At 52.9% G+C, this 24,937-nt stretch overlaps 1 protein-coding gene across 7 annotated transcripts in view; it reads left to right on the top strand.

Moving 5' to 3' along the window:
- Positions 1 to 24,937, top strand: part of PCBP3 (poly(rC) binding protein 3) — a 43,636-nt gene that overhangs the window by 4,837 nt on the left and 13,862 nt on the right. For 5 of the 7 annotated variants that reach the window (XM_082284610.1, XM_082284605.1, XM_082284606.1 and 2 more), the window contains exons 2-11: positions 11,346 to 11,489; positions 11,749 to 11,772; positions 12,554 to 12,586; positions 13,137 to 13,253; positions 13,759 to 13,890; positions 14,125 to 14,253; positions 16,549 to 16,623; positions 19,107 to 19,148; positions 23,106 to 23,184; positions 23,831 to 23,890. In XM_082284610.1, coding sequence (XP_082140736.1) covers positions 11,421 to 11,489; positions 11,749 to 11,772; positions 12,554 to 12,586; positions 13,137 to 13,253; positions 13,759 to 13,890; positions 14,125 to 14,253; positions 16,549 to 16,623; positions 19,107 to 19,148; positions 23,106 to 23,184; positions 23,831 to 23,890 — 760 coding nt within the window. In that variant the 5' untranslated portion in view covers positions 11,346 to 11,420. The remainder of the gene's footprint in view (positions 1 to 11,345; positions 11,490 to 11,748; positions 11,773 to 12,553; positions 12,587 to 13,136; positions 13,254 to 13,758; positions 13,891 to 14,124; positions 14,254 to 16,548; positions 16,624 to 19,106; positions 19,149 to 23,105; positions 23,185 to 23,830; positions 23,891 to 24,937) is intronic. The other 2 variants (XM_082284607.1, XM_082284609.1) reach the window with 1 other exon arrangement.

Here is a 24,937-nt window from a genome sequence, read left to right as displayed (position 1 = left end):
ATTTTTTGCGAGTTAAAATTTGACAAATCTTGCTGCGAATTCGTTCTGCAAAATCGGCGTTCTCGAAGCGCGTGCTTTGTTTCAGTTAAATTCCATTTTACCCCTGCCCGCCAGCCAGTGCCAAAGATTGTCTCCCTGGGTAGGGAAGCATCCATCTCTTCCTTAACCAGAATATGCAGCTATTCCTAAATTCCATGATTTACAGCTCAGGCTTTGGACAGTGTCAGCTGCGTGCGCGCTTGGGTGGGAATGGCACACATGGAATTGCCTTCAAGAAACGGATACTAAAATAACGGGGATGTTAGTCATGTCTTAGTGTGGCAGCATAATAAAGCCCCCAGCCCTGATTCATCTGATTTTTACCTTCTGTTATTTTGTTTTGGGTTTTTTTAAGTATTTTTTAGTTCCACTGTATTTCCAGATTTGTAATATTTTTATTTCAAATTCCATTCTATTTCCAGTAGCTTAAAAAAAAATATTTCTAATTCCATTCCACGTCCATTAATTTTTAATGTTGTAAATATTTTTATTATTTAATTCCATCCTATTTGCCTTCATTTTTTTTCCTTTTGCCGGGGAAATTTGATTTGGAGAGAGGAATCCCTTCTATTATGATGCTCGCTTTGTTTTCTGCTTGCCCTCAGATACCCATTTTCTTCAGGGTGTCGGAATTCTTCCTGATGCCATCATGTTTCTGTTGCATTTTCCTTGGTTTCATCATCACTTTATAAGTAGAGAAGTGAAATATTAGTGGCCAAGGTTGTAGAGGACCTAAAAGCTGTTGAAACGAATCTCAAAATATCATCTCCGTCCTATAAAGGGAAAATATTCTTGGATATGTTTTTCTCGAAATCTGAGTTTTCTGGGATAATGTAATTTGAATGTGAACCATCTTAGACAATCTGATTTTATTAATTGGAAGTCATGTCTGGCTTAAAAATAAACCAGAAACAGTGGCTCAAGGACGTTGTGTTTAAGGTTCTGTAAAATGATTGACCTTTGTTTTGACAGCTGCAAGGACAGATGCTGGGCTGCATTTTGATACAGAAACCCAACCCTGAATTAAAGAAAAAACCCCGGCATTCTTTCCTAATAGCTGGGGTTTTGCTCTTAATACAGAATTCCAGGATAACTCAGTAATATTTGCAAAGCTCTTAATCTCAGACTTCCCCCTTTCTTTTAGGGATTCATTTATATATAAATATTTTCAGCGTTCTCAGACACAAAAGCAAATTTTTCTTCTTGGGAAATAACTGTAGGAAATGTTCTTTTAATCTTGCTGAATTAAGAGGACATTTATTCCTCCAAAGAAAAATGGTCATTTTGAGGTGGGGACAAAAGGCTCAAGGCAGAGGGAAAAATCTCTTTATAAGTGCTTCCAACATTATTTTAATGCCTTCAAAATGGCAGTAGAGAAGAGGAATGCTGTCAGGATCGGTGTGGATGGACCAAACCCCCTCGGTGGTGGCCATCTCCCTTTTGGGGGTGGGCCAGGGGGCACAGGGAGCTGCTCACCCCCCACCTCGAGGGATGCTCCCCTGGGTACCGGCCAGCGATGCTGCTTTGGTGGTCCCAGGATTGCTTTTCTCAGGGGATCAATTGTTTTTTCCAGGCACCCTCTTGGAAAATGGGTGTTTGCTGTGGAGCAGGCAGAGGGGGCACCTTGCCGGCGGCGTGGCTGCCCATGCCGGGGGGGGCACACGCCTGGCACGCTGGGATGAGCTCGATCCCAGTGGTGGCGGAGCACTGGGAGCCCCGGCTCCAGCCTGTGTGTGCCTTTGGAGAGCAGGGGATGGTCCCCAAACCCGCAGGGTGACACCTCTGCCCTCCAGCCCTGCAGCGTGAGGATGGGTAACAGCCCCCGTGACGGGAGTCTGCCGGTTCTCTGCAGCTGCTTTTTGGCCAGCTGAGTTGGGAAGGGAATTTGAAGGCTTCCCCAGTCGGTGAGGGCTGGCTCCAGCCACTGAGCTTTTTCCCAGCTTCCCGCTGAACACATCCATCCCGGTGCTGTGATCGCACGCACACACCCCCACGGATCTGGTTTAATTTATACATTTAATTTGGGGTTTGCTAAGTGAGCTGGCAGCGGGCAGTGGGTGCCACCAAACCCCCTCCACTCCGTGGATGCAGCTTTGGAGCTGGATACCACCCATGGCAGAGGCAGGTTGTGATATCGGTGGCGCATCCCCCACGGATTTTGACAGAGACCCGCAGGGATGCAACCAGTGTGGTGGCTGTGCCCTCGCTGCCAGGGCCAGGTTTGGGGACAGGGGCAGCTGTGACCCCGTCTCCGGCAGCCCCAGTTCCCAGGGGAGCCAGTTCACCCATTCCCGGGCTGGGGTTTGGCGCAGCGTTGAGACCCGAGGTTACAGAGGACCTACCACGGGGAGAAGGGGAGAGGAGAGGCGGCTCTCCTTGATTCTAATCGGGGCTGAGGTTTAGCTGAAGTGAAAACAGATCGGGAGTGACAGTTTTGGAGCCTGCTGTCAGGGTCTGAGCGCAGCGTGCCGGCGATCCACCCCCGGCTGCCCAGGGCCCCCGTCCTGCTCCTCGCCACCGGAGCCGGGAGAGCCAGCACCGCGCGGGATGGGGACAGTGCAGCCCGGCACGGCCACCACACAGCCGTGCCGCACACCCCCGGCATCCTCCTGGGCTGGGGACGGTGCCAGGCGGGACACGGCCCCGTGGTGGCTATCGGCAGGGGATCCCCCCCCCCCCCTCCTCCGGCCCCGCACCAGGGGGTGCTTGGCAAGGGAGGGATGGGTCAGTCTGCATCCCCACCGATCCCCTTGGGGTGCCAGGATGCTTCTCCAGGGAAGGCAGAGACTAGAGTCTCCTTTCCCATGCCTCTGATCATCAAAGAGCATCTATGACCAGGGTGAAAGCCATGGGTTTGGGCTGGTGGACAAAGAGCGCTGGATCCAACTGGGATTGGTGGGACCAGGGTTGTTGTGACTCCCCCAGTCACCCTTGCTTGGTCCCCACGTGTTTTCTGTGCTGTACCTAATCTGTCCCTTCCGTCCCCAGCATGGCAGCTGTGGGGAAGTGGGAAGACCTGTTCCTCCATCCCTGGATCAGGAGGGGCTAGGACCTGCCCCAGGTGCTTTGAGAAGTTGGGTGGCATTCATGAGAGCAGCCCCAGCCCCCCATCCTTCTGGACAGACCCCTCCAGGGCAGCCCATGTGCTCCAAACCTCATCCCTGTTTCCAGGGATTAGAGAAATGGAGATGGGGATGAGATGAAGCAGTAGATTGCTTCCCTCTCAGGATGAAGGGATTTGTGGACTGCCCCCAGATCAGTGGATTGAAAATGGAGGGAAGTAGATTGAAAATGGAGGGAAATTATTGGGATGATGCTGCTTGTGGGATTAAAGCCAGGGCAGCCAGCAGGCTCTGGAGGAGGAGGGGAGGGGCGTGGGATGACTGCTGCTGGGCACTGTGGAGGGATGCTCCTGGTTGCATCTCATCTGTTTCAGAGGATGCACTGGAAGGTGGGCGCTTTCTGCTTTCTCAAGTCCCTGGAGGGGTTCTCCTCTCAGCTGTCCCCCCAGCTGCCAAGGATGTTGGGAATGTGCCTGGAGCTCTTTTCAGTGCTGTGCCTCTCATTTCCAGAATGCTGGAGGACAGGCTGCTTGTCCCTGGAGGCCCACACACCTCCCTGTGGTCTCTCCTTCTCTGTGAGCATCCAGCATGGGTCTGTGGCCCTGAGCATCTTTTTGGGGAGCCCTTTGGCTTCCCCTGAGAAATGGCATCTAAAATCTGGCACTTAGGGGTCTGATATTTGATTGTCTCATGCCTTGGGTTGTGTTTCCAACTGTGCTGGCTCCTTTGGGGCAGGATATGGATCCTTTGGGGCTAATGCAGGACCCGGGCAAAGCATCCCTGTGGCATCTGTGGAGGCATCTCCTGCTGTGAGGTGGCACCTCCTGGCTTCCATTCCTTGGCCTTTGGCTGGGGGGAAAATGCCTGAACTGGGGGCATTGGGCTCAGTGTCAAGGCTGTAAGTGTGGTTGTCGAACGGAGATGAGCTTTATTTGCCAGTACGTGAACGTTTGGAAGATTCGAACAAGGATAACTGGCAGCATGGCATGGCTGTGGAGAAGCTCTTTTCCTGGATCTTCTTCAGTGCAGCTTAAGCCCCTCACTCCAGAGCCTGTGTCCCTCTGCCCCCTGTGCTGCAGAGCCCTGGTTCTTCCAGCCCTTCCCCATGGGGCCATGTTTGCTGGCCCCGGGGCTCTGGGGTTGCTCTCTGCTGGCTGGATCTCCTGTGAAGAGCCACTTCACCATTCCTGGTTTCCTTCTGCTGATCCTGCAGCTCAGCTTGTCACTCCCAGCCACTTTGAGGTGGATGGGGAGCATTTCCTCTGTTCCTGTGCACTTAATTGCACACAGTTAAGTTCAGTACTTTGCCTTGCAGAATTCCATCTTATTTTCGTCACATTGCCAAGCTCATTTTGGCTTCTTGCTCTGCTCTCCAAGAGCTTCTCCCACGTGGGTTGTCACCTGGCATTTTAACAGGAATGTCCCTGATCAATGTTTTGGGGGGTTTTAGAGCATTTCCCAGCCATTTTCCAGTGGTTTCACCCACCCCAGCTCCCTTCACACCCCACAGTGACTCCCCTCTCCGGCGGGCTCGGTCCGGCCGCCCTCTGCAACACTGCTTGTGGTGCTTCCCGAGTCCCAGCGGCGCGTTCAGGGATGTGGACACGGAGTGTGGCACTGAAGCACTCGCTCTCCTGCTCTCTGCAGTGCCAGGCGATGACGTTTGAGGTTTGGGATTCTTTCCCCTGGCTCAGCTGCTGCAGCAGAGCCCGCCCCGCTCTGCAGTGCCGAGCCCCGCGGCGGGTCCGGGCTGGGGGGGCGATGCGGTGCTGCTGGCTCTGCCTCCCTCAGCCCCCTGGGGCACCTGGCATCTGCCAAGACCCAGCCAGTGCTTGGTTCTCACTGGACCATCAGCAGCTCCCATCGGTGCTCCCAACCTCTCCAAAATAATGGCTTGGGCGTGGAGGGACAGCCAGTATTTCAGGAAAATCTGTAATGGATTGTTTTTATCTATCCTTTTATCTGCTGGCAGACCAAAGGAGAAAGAGTGATGTTTCTTGTCCCAGGAAATGTTGTTTCCTTGGCACTCAGGGTCTTGCTAAAGGCTCATGGACATCTGAGGGTGCTCTTGGTCGCTGAGTCGTGGTGGACCCAGCTGCAAAGAGCTTTGGCTTTCGTCACCTCATAGGGGGAAATTTCTGATGCACTTACGTGGTGTGACATTCACTGAAAAGACTGTTCTCACTGGCAAGTTGTTCCAGAAGGAACTAACAGGGTGATTTGGAAGTGGTTGAATTAAAGCACGATGTTCCCATCCCCTCCCTGTTCACCCCAACCTTCCAAAATCAGCTGTAATTAAACAAATTAAATGAGGACCCATTATTCTTCTAATTACTCTTAATAATTCTGATAACCTTGTTGAGGTGGTGGTCAAACAGGTTCAAGCCACTGCTTTTGCTCAGGGTCTCACAATCAAAAGAGCCCTGAAACCAGCCCAAACAAGGTTTCCTGGCTTTCCTAAGGACATCTGTGTCCTGCTGCTAGCATGTTGCATTTTCCTCACTGGTCTGTGTCTGACCTCTGCTTGCAGCACTGCAGCAGCTCGTGTGAATGAATGGGAATTCTGCATCCTGTAGATCTCTGCAGATACATCTCTCAGGTACCTGAATTTCCTCTAAACCTGGAAATTAACACAAACCTCAAGGCTGTGTCTCCCACAAATGTATCAGGGCACAGAGATAGGTTCTGTCATCCTGCTGTCCTGTTGCAGGGGGGAAAATGATGTTCCAGACCATCATCCTGGGGAGGCTGGCAGGGAAAAGCTGCAGTTTCATCCACCGATCTTCACACAAAAGATTGCGATAGTGGCACTGCCATCGTGACAGAACGAGTCACTTTCCCCGCGCTGGGCTTGCCTTGGTGGAGCATAATGCCTGATCCCATCAGTGGGGTGCACCAGATCAAGGAGAAAGCCAGGAAATCAGCTGGGAATTTCCTGGAGGGGAGGGCAGGTGTTTGGCTGGGATGTAGCTGAGCTCACTGCAGTGTGACAGTGCTGGAGCTCTGCGTCATCGTATCAGCGCAGATGTTCAGAACAAGAGGAAATGGCCTCAGGTTGTGCCGGGGAGGCTCAGATTGGATATTAGGAAAAATTTCTTAATGGAAAGGGTGGTCAGGCACTGGCACAGGCTGCCCAGGGCAGTGGTGGAGTCACCATCCCTGGAAGTGCTCAAAAGGCACGTGGATGTGGCACTTGGGGACAGGGTTTAGTGGTGGACTTGACAGTGCTGGGGAAACAGTTGGACTCGATCATATCAGAGGTCTTTTCCAACCTAAGTGATTCTGTGAGGCTGTGATCTCAGCTGGAGGGGAGCAGGGAAAGGGGAGCAGGTGACTGAGAAAGAAGCCTCCAGAGATGCCTGCTGTGAGGACCAGAGCAGGACATTTGTGTCCTGTGATACTTGGAAAGATCACAGGCAGGGGAGAGGCAGGAATATCCTGCTGCCTGACATACCAGGAGGGCACGGGGCATCATTTTTGGTTAGAGATATCTAAAATATTCCCACTGAAGCTGGAGAGTAGAGAGGAGGAAAGGTCAACCAAAATTATTACAGCTGTGGAAAATGGCAGCAGCTGGAATTGCAGCTTTGTTCCCAAATGGCATTTGGTGTCACTCGTGCAGATGCTGCTTCTGCCCTCCCACAGCTTCATCTCCCAACAGCCGAAGACATGCACTTCCATGTTGTTTAAGGGAATGCTTGGCTCTGGGGCTCTGCCTGTTTTTTCCTCCTTCCACCCCCGTCCTGGCCTGGCCAGACTGTGCCGTTGTCCTAATCCCGAGCTGGCTGCATTGCCGAGCTTCCCAGCCGCTAAAACACCGCACTGGAAATCGCCGGATTAGGTCTTAATGGCAGGATCAAGTCAGCAGGAGATGAGTGGGGAGAAAGCTCCTGCTTACGCAGGTGGACGGGCAGCCCTCCTCGAGAAGACGGGCTAGAAAGCCTAAAATGTCAGAAAAACATCCTCTTTCCTGGCCTCTCTGGCTTTTCTCTTCTTTTAACACATTCATCATTTTCCAAGGGTCAGAAATCCGTGGTCTTGAGTTTTGTGAAGACGACACTGAGAGGTCAGAGGTGTTTAAACATTTCCTCCCTCTCAGGGGAAAATGCTGTCTTGGGTGGTGGACGTTCTGTCCCAGATGTTAATTCCCAGCACTGAATTCTGCCACCACCACTGGACATCCTGGCTGTGGGATGTCGCAGTGTGCTGGAGGATGCTGAGGGTTCGTGGCTGTCTTTAACACCTGTGGTGGTGGGGTTCCTGGAACACCAGGGAGCCTGGGAAGTGTGGTGGGTGTTTTCCAGGGTGGCATTACCAGTGAGCAACAGAGATGCTCCAGGGTGGGGTCTTGGGGGTGGTCCGTGGGGAAGGTGGCACAGCAGGGACTGCACAGATCAGGGCCCTGCCCACCCTGCTCTTTACCTGCACAGGTCATCAAGGGCTCTTGGCCAGCAGGGCTCTGAGGTGTTGAGTTTTATCAGCCTGCACTGACCAGGAGAAGCTGTGGCTGCTCCTGGATCCCTGGAAGTGTCCTAGGCCAGGTTGGACATTGGGGCTTGGAGCAGCCTGAGATAGTGGGAGGTGTTCCTGCCCATGGCAGGGGTGGCACTGGATGGGCTTTGAGGTCCCTTCCCACCCAAATAATTTTGTGATTCTGTGATACGCCTGCAAGAAAGTGGGGTTTTCTGGAGGCCCTGTGATGGGTGAGGGGGGAGATGGAGACTTTCTCCTTTGCGTTTGCTCGGTGGTGCCTGTGAACTTCCCACCCAAACCTTTCAGGGAGGGGGTGAGTTGTGCTGCTGGGGCATCTTTTTTGCACAGAGTTGTCCCCTCTGCTTGTTTTTGGACAGCTTGAACAAAACATTGCAACACCCCCCAAAATATAACTCTAGGAAGCAAAGGCTTTGCTCACATGGAGCTCGTGCACCCAGTGAGCCCCAGGAGTGCACGGCAGGAGGAGCAGGAGGAGGACAAGGGCTGGCTTCACCAAGCACAGAGCCAGCCATGTCCCCCAGCCCCTGCAGGGATTTGGGCTCTGCTTGAGCTCAGCTGAGCCCCCTGCCATCAGGGATAGCATCCTTGATAGGGTATCAGAGGCATGATTCCATGGATCCCAGCATCCGCTTTTCCAGCTCCCGCACGGAAGCTAGGCTGGAGACCAACATCCAGCCCAGAGCTCCAGTTCCCTCCTCCTGTTCTGTTTCATGTGCCATCTTCTGTGTGGGAGACAGTCGTGTTATTAAATTAATTTAATATACAGTGTTCAGGTTTCCCCTAATTGGAAGGGAATGGCTCGAATTTTAGGGATGTGTCAGTATTTGTGAGGTATCAGCAAGCATAAACACAAGAGCGCCAGCTGAGGCAGTTGCTCCAACCTCTAAAAAATGGGAAAGGAGAAAAATTGGAGTGTGTACGTTTGTCTTCCTCCTGTTCTGGGTTTTCATTTGCCTTCCTATTCCGTGGTCACTGGTGCCTGAGCTGCTTTTTCAGACACGGGATTCGTGATAGATCAAGGAAATTTCCCAGATTGCGCTGAGAACTGGTGATGTCTCCCCCAGGCACCCTTGCAGTTATAAGGCCTAATTATCGTGGAAGCATTGTCCAGTTTTGGGGCAGATCTCCCCTCACTGTGGTGCAAATACTTCTGGCTGCTCCCCATGTGTGAAAGGAGGGTGCTCCAGTCCTCCACCTGTGGTTGCCCAGGTGTGATGCTTGGCAGAGCCTGGCTTGGCTCGGTGTGCAGCTTCCCTTTTGGGGCCAGGCTTGACACTTCTGTCTCCTAATTCCGTGTTTTGACCTCTCCAGGGCTGCACCTGCTTCGCACTGGGCTGGAGCTGGGCTCTGGATCTACGCTGTCTGTTGGGCTGGATGTAATGGTGTCCTCAGGGCTTTCGAGTGGGTGGACAAAGGGGCCATTTCAAAGCTGCGGTGAACAAGGCAGAACACGATGGTGGAGAGGAAGGGTCCGAGATGGGTCCTTCTCTCCAGGCAGGGAATGCTCTGAAATGCTCAACATGGCGTTTTGGGGGATAATTTTTCCCAGCCCTTTGTCCATGAAGAATGAGGGCTGTGGGAGGAGGCCTGTGCCCAGAGTAAATGCTTCAGCTCTATTGTTGCCATCCCTTCCACTGAGCTCTTGAGCCCCCACAAAACACTTACCTTTCACTAGTATGATTAAGAAAAGGCCAATGTAGCTTTCCTGCTCACTGGAGCATGAAGCGTGTTTAATTTAATAATGCTGATAAATCTTAAAGCCAGGAGCATTTGGCTAACACATGACCCACTTTTTCAATCAATTGGAAGCATTTACGTAACGGCCTGATGCAGGGTTCCTCCTGCGAGGGACGTGGAGCTGGGGATGGCTCCTGCCACAGGACATGGGGGAATGGCTTTAGACTGAAAGAGGGGAGGATTAGGTGAGATTTTAGGAAGAAATTCTCCCCTGTGAGGGTGGGCAGGCCCTGGCACAGGGTGCCCAGAGCAGCTGTGGCTGCGCCTGGATCCCTGGAAGTGTCCCAGGCCAGGTTGGACATTGAGGCTTGGAGCAGCCTGGGACAGTGGGAGGTGTCCCCGCCCATGGCAGGGGTGGGAATGAGATATCTTAGGTTCCCTTCCCACCCAAACCATTCCGTGATCCTGTAATGTCTCCGGTGCAGCAGTTTGTCTCCTGGCATATCGTGAGCACTGGAAATGCTGACCTCCACCCATCAGCTTGTTGAACTTTTTTGGCATTGCCTTCCATGCACAGGAGTCAGCCTGGGCTTAACCAGCACAGCCAGTTACTCTTTTCCTTCACTGTTCACAGTGGGCTCAGTCTTGAAAATTCCTGATCTTGCCTGTTCTGTTACAGTCTCTCAGCTCATTCCTGTTACTTTGGTCTCCAATGCCATCGCCTTCTTCCTCAGAAATATTCTCCTCCTCTCCACCCTTAAAAGCACCTTTTGGCTTGACATAGAACCAGAGAATAACAGCATGGTTTGGCTGGAAGGGACCGCAAAGCCCACCCCATTCCACCCCCTGCCCTGGGCAGGGACACCTTCCACTGTCCCAGATTGTTCCAAGCCCCGTCCAACCTGGCCTTGGACACTGCCAGGGATGGGGAGTCCACAACCTCTCTGGGCAGCCTGTGCCAGTGAACCTGTTCTGGTGTTCAACACATTCCATTTCTTATCCTTCTTGTGAGGACTCCATCCTTTTTTTCCATGCGTGACATCCAGCAGCCTCAAGCCCCGCGTTTGCACGTCGGTCATAAGCAACCTCATTCCCAGTGAGCCAGTGTCCTTTACCTTCAGGGAATTCTATCTCCCTGCAAACCACGTGGGTTTATCCATTTTGGGTTTCATAATAACCTCTCGGAAGAGGTTTTGCATCAAGCCCATCTCCCAGCCACGGTCTGTGCGTTGCTGCTGTTTATTTATCCCGACTTGCGTTAAAGCAGCACTTGAGAACTTGTTTATCTCCCGCTTTTTTTGCTCACGTAAGTCCCTGTCTGAGCAGAGGGAAGTGCCAGATGCTTGTGAGCAGGATGAAAAATCTCCTGTCTGATACAGGCTGAGGGATTAAATAACGTGCGGGAGGATCGCCGCGTGTCCCTCAGCGCTGCACGTAGAGGGATGCTGGCACCTCCCTCTGGGACGGGGCTGCTCTCCCCAAGCACTGGGCTGCAGGGACATTTCATATGCCCCGTCCTCGGGCAGAGACCTTCCTAAGGAGGCATCAGGAATGAAAAATGAAGGATTTGTTGCCATTCTGTGGTTTTTATTTCTTTCCCCTCTCTTGCCTTCAAAACATCGGTGGCCCCTCTAGAGGGCAGAGGAGGAAAGAGAGAGAATGGGAAGAGAAAACAACGTGGTTTTGTTAGATATGTGTGACATGAATGGCTGGAAGTGGCATGGTCCTCACTCTGCCCAGCTGGGGAGTTCTCAGGTCAGGATGTGTGGCAACCAGGATGTGTGTGTTCTTCCCATTCAGTGCTCCTGGGGTCAGACAGATAATTCCTGGTCACTGAAAAAGTGCCTTGTGGTTTTCTGCGTGCCCATTTATGCTGGAAATGGTGAACTTTGGTTTGCTAGATAGGTGCTGTGGGTCTTTTAAAGCCCCACTGCAGCTGCTGGCCCTTGGCCCCGCTGCTCGTGCGATGCCCTGCTCCAGAGCTGCTTTTTGGCCGTGCCCTGCTGCTCTGTAGGGTCTGTCCCACCGCGAGGAACCTGTTCTGAGAGCCAACGTTCCCCGCTGTGTCCCCAGGTGATCCGGCCGTGGTGCTGCCTGTGCCGGGGCTGCTCTCCCAGCTAACGCGCGTCTCCCGTCCCCCGGTAGGAAATGGAGTCCAAGGTCTCCGAAGGCGGCCTGAACGTCACCCTCACCATCCGGCTGCTGATGCACGGCAAGGTAAGGGGCTCCCACCGAGGGGCTGGCCTCACAGACCCCTCTCCGACCTGTCCAGCCCCACACACAGCGTCCCAGCCCCAGGAATAGCCCGTGGGGAGGGTGGCACGGTGCTCCTGCTCCCTCTCGTTCCTGCCCCTCAGCTCTGTCCTTCTGCTGGGGACTGTGTCCATCAGGTCTTTACTTCATTATGCGGTTGGGCTGGATTCTCATCATGTTTTCTAATGTCAGCTTCTCTGTTTCTGTCTTTTTCTCTGTGTAGGAAGTTGGAAGCATCATTGGGAAGGTAAGGATGCCTTTTAATGTACCTTCGATGCTGTTGCCTGCACCTGTGGTGTGGTAGATGCCTTAGTCACCTCTTCCCTGTGATGTCCTGAAAAGTTTGGGGTGCCTGAGTGTTGACACTGAGCTAATTGCTGCATTTGTGAGCCAGAAATTAGGAGAGACCCACAAAGGGGTCAAAGACCATTCTCCTAAAAACCCTACCAAGCACCAAACTGTTCCCAGCTGCTTCTCTGGGTGATGGCTGGGAGTGTACAGTCATGTTGCTCTGGTGTTTTAATCAAATAGCTTCATTAAAAGATAGTAAAAATGTCACACAGATCCATTTAAATGATGTTTTAAGTAATTCTGTAGCCCCTGTCTCTGAGGCCAGAGGGCTCCATTTATTTGCCTTGTACAGAAAAGCTTCCTGAGGGGCTCTGGTGTTTCCACAGTGATTTGGAAAGTCCTGGCTATACAGGATTAGGGGTTTTGTGGGTGATTTTAAAAGAAAGGTTTATGGTGGAAAAGATTTGCAGCATGAACACATTTTCCCTGTAGGCTTGTGCCTTATTTTTCCATCAGCCTGTCCAGCTCTGGGAAGATTCACAGTTGTGAATTCGTATGTAAATATTTGATGATTTACATGCTCAGCTCTTCAACTGGGATGCAGGGCCAGGCATCACAGCTCCCATGTTTTTGGCTACACGTTGCCATGTATTAGGGAGATACATGTTCGGTAGGGTTGTTTTAAAGGTGGAAGTCTTGAATTTTCAGTAATGGCTTGGTTTTCCCTCCTGTTTCAGAAAGGAGAGACGGTGAAGAAGATGCGTGAGGAGGTGAGCAGCCTGCTCTGTGGGTGATTTGCAGGAGGGAGGGAGTGCAGAGTGGCCAGAGTTGCACATTGCCCTGTGTGATATGTGCAGTAATTCCCAGGGTCAGGACAAGCAAGCCAGCTGTCCCCAGAGCTCCATGGACCAGTTTTCTCCCTTCACACTCAAACTTCTGTCACGTTTCCCAGAGTCAACCATTTGCTCTTAATGAAACATTGAAATTAAGTCACCTGTAAGATGCTTTCAGTTTGTCCAGGGTCTTTGTGCCTGCAGCTCCCAGGGAGTTGTCAGGGCAGTCAGGGGAAAACTCTTCTTTTCACATGCAATGACCCCATGAGCTGGTCTTGCCATGATCCCATGGGTTTCCTTTGAAGTACAACATCGGAAACCCTTTCTGAGGGTTGGGATAAGGCAGGGCTGGAGTCACTCCAGAGGAGGGGTGGGAGTTTGGAAGGTTAGATGGAATGCTGTGAGGCTGGCACAGGTATCAGGCTGAGAGAGGACCCGACCTGGTTGCTTGGCTGTGGCTATTCCAGGACTCCTCTTCTCTTTCCAGAGTGGGGCAAGGATCAACATCTCAGAGGGGAACTGCCCTGAGCGGATTGTGACCATCACTGGCCCCACCGATGCCATCTTCAAGGCTTTTGCCATGATCGCCTACAAATTTGAGGAGGTGAGAAATGTGAGCCAGCCCACGGCTGGGGCCAGCAGTGCCTGGTTGGATTTCCTTAACTGGGACATGGCCTCAGCACAGAACCTTCCAGACATCTCTAACTAGGGCAGGTCTGGGGCACAAGTCTGACGGGGAGCGGCTGAGAGAGCTGGCGGGCTCAGCCTGGAGAAAAGGAGCCTCGGGGGGCACCTTCTCACTGTCTGCAACTACTTGGAAGGAGGGTGTAGCCAGTTAGGGGTCAGTCTCTTCTCCCAGGTAACAAGTGACAGGACCAGAGGAAATGACCTCAGGTTTAGGTTGGATATTAGGGAAAATTTCTTCACTGAAAGCTTGGTCAGGCCTTGGAACAGGCTGCCCAGGGCAGTGGTGGTCAGCATGCCTGGAAGTGTTCCAAAGGGAACACTTCAGTCACCTGGCCACAGCATGTGTGGATGTGGCGCCTGGGGACTGGGGGTGGCTCTGGGTAGGCACCCAGGGCTGATGTGCTTCCCTTTCCCTTCCCAAGGACATAACCAACTCCATGAGCAACAGCACCGCTACGAGCAAACCTCCGGTGACACTGCGGCTGGTGGTGCCCGCGAGTCAGTGCGGCTCCCTGATCGGCAAGGGGGGCTCCAAGATCAAGGAGATCCGAGAGGTGAGGCAGCTTTCATTTCACCACCGCACTTCAGCGCAGCTGCTCGCAGCTGATCCGCGCCCAAGGGGGAGCTGCCTTGGAGAAGGGGACCCCTGTGCTGCACCGTGCACCACTCTGCTTCCCGGGATGGTGTGGCTGACGCGGGAGCAGCATCCCTTGGAATGCCACGTGCCGGGCTCCGGGTGAAGGCGTTCAGCTGTGGGATTTCTCCTTCCTCTCTCTTTCTGTCTCCAGTCCACAGGTGCTCAGGTCCAAGTGGCGGGGGACATGCTGCCCAACTCCACGGAGCGGGCGGTGACAATCTCGGGGACGCCCGACGCAATTATCCAGTGTGTCAAACAGATCTGTGTGGTGATGCTGGAGGTACAGTCTGTAACAAAGGGGGTAAAGTACATACGGAAAAAAATCCCAGCTGGCCCCACGAGAGCGCTGGGAGCTGTGGAGCGTGTCTCTCTCGTCCCCTTCACCACGCGTTGTCGGACCACTCTCATTTCCTGGTACCTCCGTTGGAAACGCACCCCGTGTCTTTTCCCCGCCATTGTCCGTTGTTCCTAGAATCCCACACTGGAAGCCTGTCTGGTCGGGTGCCCCAAAGGAGGTGGTTTGTGTCAGAGCAGGGGGTGGCTTCAGGACAGAGGGGTGCCAGCAGGCTGGGACAGCCTGGCCTGGTGTCCCAGCAGCACCCAGGGTGCCGTGGGAAGGAGATGGGGGCTGCAGCCGCTGCTCCAAGCACCTGGTCTCCTCTGCAGAGGGGTCACAGTGCCCCACGAGGACCACCAGCCAGGAGGAGGAGGAGGCCAGAGCATCCCCTGCACTGGGGGAGCTGGAACTGGGAGCACAGAGCTGTGTTCCAGTGAGGCACAGTGGGAATGGTAGTGAGGAAGGCTGGTGGAGGGCAGGGACTGTAGGGCACATGGATACGTGTCCAAGGTGCCATTTTCTGGGACAAATGCTGACAAGCAGAGCTTGAAGATCTCTACCATGGAGAGATCTGCTGTACCAATGGCTGGAGATGACCTCAGCCACATGCCTCACATCCACACCTGCCACCTCAGATGGGAGAAGCTTCAGGAGGAAAGCCCCTGGGACACAGGATGGTGACACGTTCCACTGCTGGTGCATCCCAGAGACAGACAAAGCAGGGACCGATGTCAGGCTCCTCTTCCTGGCTGCACGGCCCTTTCATGGCAGGGAGGAGCACGTTTCCCACTGGAAAGGCTTCGGATGGGTATGGCAAGGCTTGGTGAAGGTGAAGCAAAGCCAAATTGAAAGCGTGTTCAGCTTGGCAGCAGCACATCTCAGGAGGGATAGCCGGGAGCCACATTAGCCATCCCTGCTGGCTGTGATGCTCAGGCAGCTGCGCTGCTGCCAGAGGAATTTTAGGCACCCGATGACCCCAGGTCATGGACTGCAGCAGAGATGAGCCTGAGGGGATGCTTGACAGGTGTGTTAAGAAGTCTTTCTCAGAAAGCAAGATGTGCTGCTCCTGTGCACAGCTCAGCAGTGGGAAAGAGACCAACCCACGAGTCATCTTGCAGTCTGAAATTTGGAATGTTCCCTGACTTTAACGGCTCACAGAGATGTTCCATATCACCTTTCAGTCTTAAAACAGATAATCCTGGCTCGTCCCCTCCAAGATTTGTAATGCAATAAAAAGAACAAGTACATTTGGGATGTTGGAGGTGTGCTTTGATCAGCTTTCCCACAGACAGGTTCTTAGCAGGAGGATTTAGATAATGCTGCTGGCCTACAAGTAGACATCTAAAGAACATACAGGAAAGAAAAGAAGAATTTTCCATGAGATAGTGTCATTTCTGTTGCCTGTCCTTATATAGCCATCACTGAGTTGTTTAATTCTGGGTAGAAGCAGGAGGAGAGCTGAAATCTCTCATGATCCCTAAAAACCTCCATGTGGTTTCCTGTGGGCTGCAAGTTGTGTTCAGGAGAAAACCAGGAGGGAGAACCTGGGTGAGCAGCTCCTGTGCATCACACCAGTGGCTGACTCACTGCAGCTCTGCTCAGACCTTCCCAGGGACCTGACAGAGAGGAGTGAGGCCACAGAACCACGGAATGGTGTGGGTTAGAAGGGACCTTAAAGACCATCTAGTTCCAGCGCCCTGCCATGTGCAGGGACACCTCTCACCTGACCACAGGTGCCTCGCAGCACCCACGTCCCAGCTCGGACGGCAATGGACCACACCAAGGCCTGAAGGTGGCCCTGTTCCGGCAGTGAGGAAGATGAGGGCAGCCAAAAAGCTTGAGCATGGTGCCAGGTCGCTCAGATGGGCTGTACCCCCCATCTTGCTGCTTGAGGCTCTCCTCGGGGCGCTCTGAGGAGGGTTCCCGGAGCCTAGACCAGGTGATGCGGTTTGCACAGAGCAGAGCGAAGCTGAGGGAGGCAGCGAAGCTCCAGGAAGCCGTTGAGGGGCCCGTGCCGTGGCAGGGGATCTCCCGTGCCCCAGGTTGACCCTGTTGCCCGTGGAACACCTCTTTCCCCCGTGTGCTCCTGTCCAGAAACGCGGTGTTGCCTGGTGCGGGTGTTGCTGGTGGCGGCCCCGGGGGCCGTGCTCCGTTAGGTGCTCTCTAACGCTCTTTTTGCCGCCGTTTCAGGAAAGCTGTTCTAATGTTCTCTCTCCCTCTCCTTATCCCTTTTCCTAGTCCCCACCAAAAGGTGCCACCATTCCCTACCGCCCAAAGCCCGCCTCCACCCCTGTCATTTTTGCAGGTGGTCAGGTAAGAGCCGACCCGCTTGCAGCCTCCACTGCCAACCTCAGCCTTTTACTGCAGCACCAGCCGCTGCCCGTTAGTGCACTCAGGTTTCTTGCCTTCTGACTTGCATGGTGTCATCCCATCCGCTGTGTGCCACGGCAGCTGGGCTGAAAGCTCTTGGCTTAGCTCCTGTGATGGATGCTGGAGGATGAGGAGAAGGGGAAGGGAAGGGCCAGACAGGGTGTCAGCTCCGTGTCAGGGTGTTGCACAAAGGAGAGGCTGGAATTAGACCCGAGTTCAGTATTTGTCAGTGGGTGAGAAGGAGAGGATTAGAAAAGCACTGTTGGACAAGAGGCTGTCACTGCCCTCTGGCATCTCCAGCCCAATTAAAAGTACCTTTGTGTAGCTGTAATTGATCCGAGGTAGGAAGGGTTTGTCGCAGCTAATCCCGGGCTGTGCTGAGCCTCTGCTCAGGGAATCCCCCAGGAAGAGCCGTGTCCCCATCCCTGGTGCTCGGCTGGTTTGGGGTGCTGCTTGCCCCTGCGGCAGAGCCGGCGTTGTGTCACCCCAGTGACACTGCAGCCTTGCAGACACCACGTGCTATTTCCAGCAGCGAGCCTTGGGGTGGCTTTTCCTTTGTGGGATAACCATCACACGGATGAGCTGGAGGTTATTCTGCAAACGAAAACCAGCAGGAACAAGAGCAACTGAACACATGGCTGCTTCTAAAGAGGGAACTTGCACCGTTGGTTTCTCCACCTCATCTCCTGGCTTCACCTGCCTGTAGATGCCACCATGTCCATCACATCCAACGGGGGGTGTACCTTCCCAGGAGCTCCAGCAGCTAGGTAGGGCCAGCACCACAGAACCACAGCTTATGCCACCCAGAGTTATTTCATTTCTCTCCAACCATAATAAATAGAAGGACAAACTAAGAACAGGAGCAAAGCCCAGAGCACAGGCTATTTCAGGCTGAATTAGTCATTGCCAGGATCAGGAGTGTGTCACTCCATCACTCCATCTGAGCAGCCGTTCTGGAAAAGAGCTTTGAGTCCAGCTGCCTGGTGAACTGATCTTTTCAAAAGGGAGAGTGAGATGGAGGCAGCAATGCTCCTGCTGGCAAATGGTTGGTGTCTTGGACAGAAGTAATGTCACGGGAAGAAGCAACTGTCTCTGAAGGGAGAGCTCTTCCCAAGGCTGGGAGCCCTTTGGTTCTGCCCGAGGGGTGGCATGGGGCGAGTGGGCAGGGGACAGCTGGTGACAGTGGTGACAGGTGTTTGGGGTGGGATGAGCCTCCAGGAGCTCAGCAGGCTGAGGGATGTAGCGGCCAGTGGCAGCTGCCAAAGGGACCAGCCCTCCATGGGCAAGGTCAGAGTTGAGTTGCATCTGTCCAAGACACCTTCCTGCCCTTAATTACCTTTTTCGATTCAGTTTTTCTAATCAAAAAGCAATGGCCAAATTAAACCACCAGGACGGGCAGCTCTTCAGCCTCTGTCGTGTCCCCGTTGTGCTGGGATGCTGGTGGGCACTGGGACAGCCATTTTCCCTTTTCCTCCTCCATGATTTCGGGGGTTTCGTTCACACGAAGTGCTTTGCTCTTTGCAAACGACGTGGCAAATTTGCAGGAGGTTCCAAGGTTTTTTCCTTTCGTTTTTCTTGGCATTCTTTACTCTCCCTTTTCAAAGTGTTCTCCATCTCTTTTGCCATTTCTTTCAGAATCATCTGAATACTGTGTCAACCAGTGAGATACATTTTGCTAGCTGGTTAAGTCCTAAATATTGGGCTCTCTAGTGTCTGGCTCTTCACCCACATTGGTGCTTATTTTGGGGTCATTTACAAGCAAAAAGAGAAAGGATTGCTACAAAGGATGGGAAAAACACACAGACCCATTTGCCTGGCAGATATTGCATGGATTTATCAAATACAGCTGGTGAAAGGCATCGCAGTGCAGGCAGCCCTTGCCTCGATGCCTTTCCAATGCCCCAGCAGAGCACTGGAACATACTGGGTGGATGTAAAGCATCCACTGGGAGTTGTGCACCTCAGCTCACAGCGCTGGCTGGCTTTTTGGGATCACGCTTGGGTGTGAAGGGCAGCGGTGATGTCACTGTGCACCTGCCACACGGGCAGTTCTGGCTATCAGAGGATCACAGGAGGGTTTGGGTTGGAAGGGACACTAAAGATCACCCACTTCCAACCCTTCTGCCACTGATCCTTGTTTTTTGTACAGGAAAGACCAGCCACAGCCTGATATTCCCGCTCCATGCAATGCTGGCACCTATAAAGAGCTCTTTCTTTCCTTCTGAAAAAGCCAAACTGAGCCTGAGCCCTTGAAGTCAGGTAGCTCAGCATGCTCTAGGTTGGATGAGAGGTGGAACATCTCCCTCCTGCCCCAAGGATTTGCTGCCCCAGGGAATTTAGTGTGGCACAGGGGGGTTCTGGCAGAGGGATGGAGTCCTCTCCCCATGTCCAGCCAGCACTGGTGACATCTTTGTTTTTCCTTTACAGGCCTATACAATTCAGGGACAATACGCTATTCCACACCCGGATGTGAGTTTTACCCTAATTTTTCTTATACCCTTTTCTGTCACCTGCATGCTACCGTTAATTCACATAATATTAATATTAGCCAATAATATTAATAGCATATTTTCAAAGTAACTGGCCGTGTGTAGTATCTGTAATACCTCGAGTAGCCTTTTGACCTGTTAGCACTAAACTTTATTACTTCTGAGGACTTGGCCTGATGCTAAATTGTTTGCATTGTTCAGTGCTATCCCTTTTTTCTGAGAGAAACCATACTCTATGCATTTTGTGCCTCAAAATGATCAAAACAAGGAAAAAAAAAAAGAAAAAATAATACTTTCCCCTCTATTTTCCCCTTGTCCTTAAAATGCTGGTAAGCCAAGGGTATATTTAGCTGCTGAGTGCCTTGGTGGGGTGGGAAGAAGCCAGAGCTCCGGGGGTTTTGTGCTTGAAGCCTGGGCAGGGATGTGCCTTTCTGAGGGGGTGCTCTTTTGGGTGACTTGGAAATTGAGCAAACCCCCCCCATCCCGTGTCTCCCAGAGGGATGGGGAAGGTGTGTGCTGCTGGATCTCACCGTGCTGAGGGCTCCCTGACCGACACGGTCACCCTGGTTTTGGTGGCTGTCCCACTGCTGCGGGTGGCTGTCACCCATGGCGGGGACGTGGGGACAGCCCCCACTTCACCTCGCGCTCCTTGGTGCGGACAGGAGCTGCTCTGAGCTGCTCTCAGCTGCTCTGGCTGGGGTTGGCTGGCACTGGGATCCCCTGGGCTCCCGTGCCTGTGGGGGATCAGGAGGGACGTGTAGGGATCATCAGCAGGAATGTGTGCGCCTGAAATTACCAAGGGAAGTAGAAAATCAGCCTGTTTAAAGGATTTCTGTGCGGAAAGCAGAGAAGCACTGCGATGCCAGCAGCTCAGCTTCTGAGGTGCTCACGGCTCTTGGAAAAAGCAGGGCCTTTCTAAATGTGTTTCCAGGGGGACAAAATACCCATCGAGTCCCATTGTGGAGGGTCCCTCCTGCTGCGAGTCAGGGGTCTGCAGTGGGGCTGAGGATGTGGCAGTGGGTGGAAAGCCTTCTCCAGCCATCCCAGCCATGGGAAGGGGTTGATGCAGCTCAGCATTCCCCTTCCCAGTGGGTGCACTGGGTACTAAAGAATGGAATTACTTTTTCCATGGTTGAGAAGGTGGCAAGGCTGACACCACAAATGCCTGCTCCACATGGGAACAGTTGGGAGCTGTAGGCTGGATTTTCTAGGAGAAGGGGTTTCACTGGAATTAGAGGAATCCAGGCTTTGTCTTCCCATGTGACACCAGTATGTGTGTACTCTGAACAGCCTGCTGTGATGGTTGATATAAGAAATAGTCCTAATTATGTACTCCTTGCTTTTGCTCCATAAGCAGAATATAACTAAATAACCTGTGTATTTAGGGTAGATCAATGCAGCCTTTATCCCAGTTTTTCTTTGCAAATGGTGCCAACAGCTTAGTGTTTTCCTTGTTCCTGTAATCCTCTGATTGTCAGGATTAAAATATATTTGCTGGCTGCACTCTGCCCCACTCCCAGCAGATTTCCTGAGAAAAGTTGTTGGTTCAGGGGCCAATCACTTCATCCTTACTCTCAGGGTGTTCTCTCAGTGACCGGTCATTTTAAACAGTGTTCAGTGCAGAATCCAGTCTAGAATGTGGTTTTGGGGCATTTAAAACACATTTTAGGTGTCTGTGTTTAGTGGCTGCCTTTTGCAAAGCAGGCAGACTTTAGAATGCCCAGCGTGTGCTTCTGCCTTGATTTACTCCCCTGAAAAAATGCCCCAGGACGGGGAAGCTTTGGCTCATGAGGGGCTTCAGCAGTGCCTGGGTGTTTGTAGGCTGTTTGGGATGTGACATGTAGCTGCCTGCCTTCCCGAAAGCCATGGGACCATAGAATCACGGAATGGGTTGGGTTGGAAGGGCCCTTAAAACTCCTCTCACTCCCAGGCTGTTCCAAGCTCTGTCCAGCCTGGCCTTGGACACTTCCAGGCATGGGACGGCCACAGATTCTCTGGGCAACCTGTGCCAGGGCCTCAGAGGGAAGAATTTCTCCCCAAAATCCCATCTATCCCTGCCCTCTGTCACTGTGAAACCATTCCCCCTTGTCCTGTCACTCCGGGCCCTTTTCCCAAGTCCCTCTCCAGCTCTCTTGGAGCATCTCCGTGACCTCCTCTGGACTCGCTCCAACAGATCCATGTCCTTCCTGTGCTGGAGACCCCAGAGCTGGATGCAGTACCTCAGGTACAGTCTCACCAGAGCAGAGGGGGACAATCCCCTCCCCCAACCATGGAAGATGAGCAGGAAGAGATGGACGTAGCAGCTTTTTCTGTGACACCTGGGTGCAGCCATCTTCTCCTCTCCTAGGCTTGTTTATTGCTCTAACTGCAGGGGCTGCCTAAATACCACTATCCACACTGGATCAGTATTAGAAAGGATCTTGGTGTCTCCCCCACCTGGCAAAGCAGGACCTCTGTCCCAGGGCACGGTCAGAGCCCGCGGGGCAAAGAGGTTTCATCTGGAGTCCTGCCAGTGGGACCAGGTGTCACGAGGAATTCCAGAAACGGGGTGCAGCTCTAGAAAACGGGATAGTTCTGAAGTTAAAAAGCAGTGGATGCTGAAATCCCTGCTCCCTGCAGGAGCAGTGGCATGTCCAGTGTTATCTGGAGACAGCTGTGTTGTGGCAGGCACCCATTGTATCACACCTTCGGCTAAAATAAGCCAAATGCAGCCAAAATAAGCACAGAGGTTTGCAGGCACCTCTTTCTGTGGAGTGGTGAGACCTCTCCCCATAGCCAGCGGAGGCTGGATGTCCTCATGCCTCTCCAGGCAGGACAGGGATCCCAGGGGTACCTGTCCAGGGGTTTGCAGGTGTTCCACCCCTTCCTGCTGCCTCCCTCCAGCCTCCCCCAGTGTGCACAGCCCCGCAGGACAGCTCTTCCCAGCATTTCCCCCTCACCGCTGCCAGCCAAACCTCCCTGCACTCTCTCCCCAGCCCTGCTGCAGCAGCAAGGAGGTGTTTGAGTCTTGTTGTCCCCCAAAACATGGAAATTGTAACTCCTGCCTCCCCATTGCCAGGGATGATGGGCAAAACAAGCAGTTTGAGTTTGGGGGGTGATGCTATGCTGGCAGCTCTCTGAGCACCTGTGAAAGTGGGAGGTGATAAAGAGCCTCCCTCCTGCTCACTGCCAGACTTCAGCCCAGTTTAGTTTGTTTTCTTTTCTTTTCCTGTCTTTTTGGTTTTTTGGTTTGTTTGTTTTGTTTTTTTTTTTTTTAATTTGGAGCAGTAAAACCGAGCACAAAATGTATTCCAAACAAACAAACGAACAAACAAACACCTCGCTATAAAACCACTTCCTGACCGGGCAGCAAAACCTGCCTGGCACAACAAGGGATACAAGGATCTGAAATACCTACTGGTCATGGCTGAAGCCCATAATTCCCCCTATTCCTAACGAGCTGGCATTTAGAAACGCAGTTTAGCCATCTCCCAGAGGCACTTCCCGTCAGAGGCACAGCACAAGAATGTGTGCTGGGGGGACAAGCGGTGACAATGCGGCTCTGGTGGCACAAAGAGGGTCTCTGGGTGCTGGTTGTGACACCCACCAGCTGGCCCTGCACCGAGGCAGAGGAGTTGAACTGACACTAAGAATGGGCTTCTCGCTGGTATTGTACTTCAGACCCTGACCAAGCACTTCTGCCAAAGATTTGGGCTTTATTGCACTATACCCAGGCCAAGTCCTTTCTGCTAATGTTTTTTGCCATGTCTCACCATGGCTTCCTGGTTTGGTTTTTTTTGGGTTTGTTTTTGGTTTTTTTTTTATAATTTATTTTTCGGTTTGTTTTCCTTTTTTCCCCCCCCCCCTTCCGTTACAATTTTGTTCTTGCTTTTCGGTGTGACTTGTTGTACTCTATGACAATAACCTTCTTAGCTCTAATGTCCCTCCTACCCCTCAGCAGTTGACCAAGCTCCACCAGTTGGCTATGCAGCAAACCCCCTTTACTCCCCTTGGACAGACCACCCCCGCTTTCCCTGGTACGTACCCACATGCCCTTTCAAGATATCCTTCTCTTACCTGTAGAGTTTCTCTCTCTTTCTAAACTCTTGCTGTTTAATGGAAATGAGCAGGGCAAGTAAAAAGTCGCCAGTATCCATGGGGAGAGGTGAACGAGAGGCTTGGCAGATGTTTTGGGGGTCATGGTGCTCAAGGGCGAGCTCTCAGCCTGGGCTTTCCCAGCAGAAGCCGTGAGCACAGTCCCTCCCTCCCTCCCTCCACGGAGGAGGCAGCATCCCCCGCCCTGCGCCGCTCCGGATTCCGGCGGGACATCCGCGCTTTCCCGGCCGGAGTGGCTCGGGCCGGCCGGGGCTGCTGCCTCGGGGAGCGGTGCTGGGCAGGCAGGACGGCACCCCCGCAGTAGTGGGAAGGAGTCGTGGCCGGAGGGGGCCGCGCTGACGGGAGGACAGCAGGCCCCGGCGTGGCCCGAGCCTTGTCCTCAAGGCTGGCATGTTCCCGGTGACCTGGGAAGCAGAAAGAGCACAGGGGATGGAGATACTTAAAGTACCGCTTGGAAGTTACTTTTCTGACAGTATGTTCATCATATTTTGAGCTTCCTAGATGAAGTGACATTGCTTATCTCCTCGAAGGCAAAAGCATTAAACCTGTTTCTTCTTTGCTCTTCAGGAGAAAAGCTGCCCTTACATTCCTCCGAAGAAGCTCAAAATCTGATGGGCCAGTCATCAGGTAAAACACAAAGCTAGAGGGAAGTAAGCAGGCTTTGGTGGAAATATATTCCGTAAATAGGACTGTGCCGTTGTTGTGCTCCAAGAGGAATCGTGGTATTCATGGAGAAGACAGCAGGTTTTCGTGGTGGGCAGGCAGAGATCGGGCACCACCGTTCTCCTTGGTGCAGCATGCCAAAGGAAAAGTGCCTGGGCTTTATTGCCTGGGTTTGTGATGTTTGTGTTTAACTGCCACAGAACCACAGAATCTCCTGAGCTGGAAGGGACCCACAAGGATCATCCAGTCCAACCCCTGGCCCTGCACAGACACCCCAACAACCCCACCCTGGGCATCCCTGAGCGTGTTGTCAAAACACTCCTTGGGCTCCATCAGCCTGGGGCCGTGCCCATTCCCTGGGGAGCCTGGGCAGTGCCCAGCACCCTCTGGGAGAAAAACCTTTCCCTGATCTCCAGCCTGACCCTGCCCTGGCACAGCTTCCTGCTGTTCCCTCGGGTGCTGTCCCTGGGCACAGAGAGCAGAGATTGGTGCTTCCCCCCAGGTGTGGTGAGGTGTCTCCCAATGCCGTCTGCGTAACGGGGAAGATACCAGAGTCATCACCCTTATTCCTGCATTTAATTTTGCATAAACTTTACTCAGAAACAACAGAACAGTGCCAGTGGGAGCAGCCATGACATGCAGCTCTAGCCATCTCCGAGCCCTTCAGGGTGAGTTGCAATTTTAGTGGGACAGGACCCTGAGGAGCCAAAGCGTGGCTGCAGCCTTGGAGACATTTTGCTGTCAGATGTCCCACGTTCACCTGTACGTGCGGAACGGATTTGTCTTTTGTTTCCTACCATTGCATAGAGGGGTTCTCCCGAGAGCTGGAGGCTCACAGGCAATATGAACCAGACCTGGGGCACACAGCCATCCCATGCATGCCTCAAAGGTTTGGGGACATCACCTAACTATGAAAGCAAGCATAGCCCAAGTCAATAGACCCCACAGGACAACGGAATTAGAGATTTCATGACAGCGACCTGTGCAGCCATGTTTTCTGCATGCCCCCTT

This window comes from Coloeus monedula (genome assembly GCF_965178545.1).
Source record: "Coloeus monedula genome assembly, chromosome: 7".
NCBI lineage: Eukaryota > Metazoa > Chordata > Aves > Passeriformes > Corvidae > Coloeus > Coloeus monedula.
Note: the sequence above shows the minus strand (reverse complement) of the source record. Positions and strands in the feature narration are given on the sequence as shown.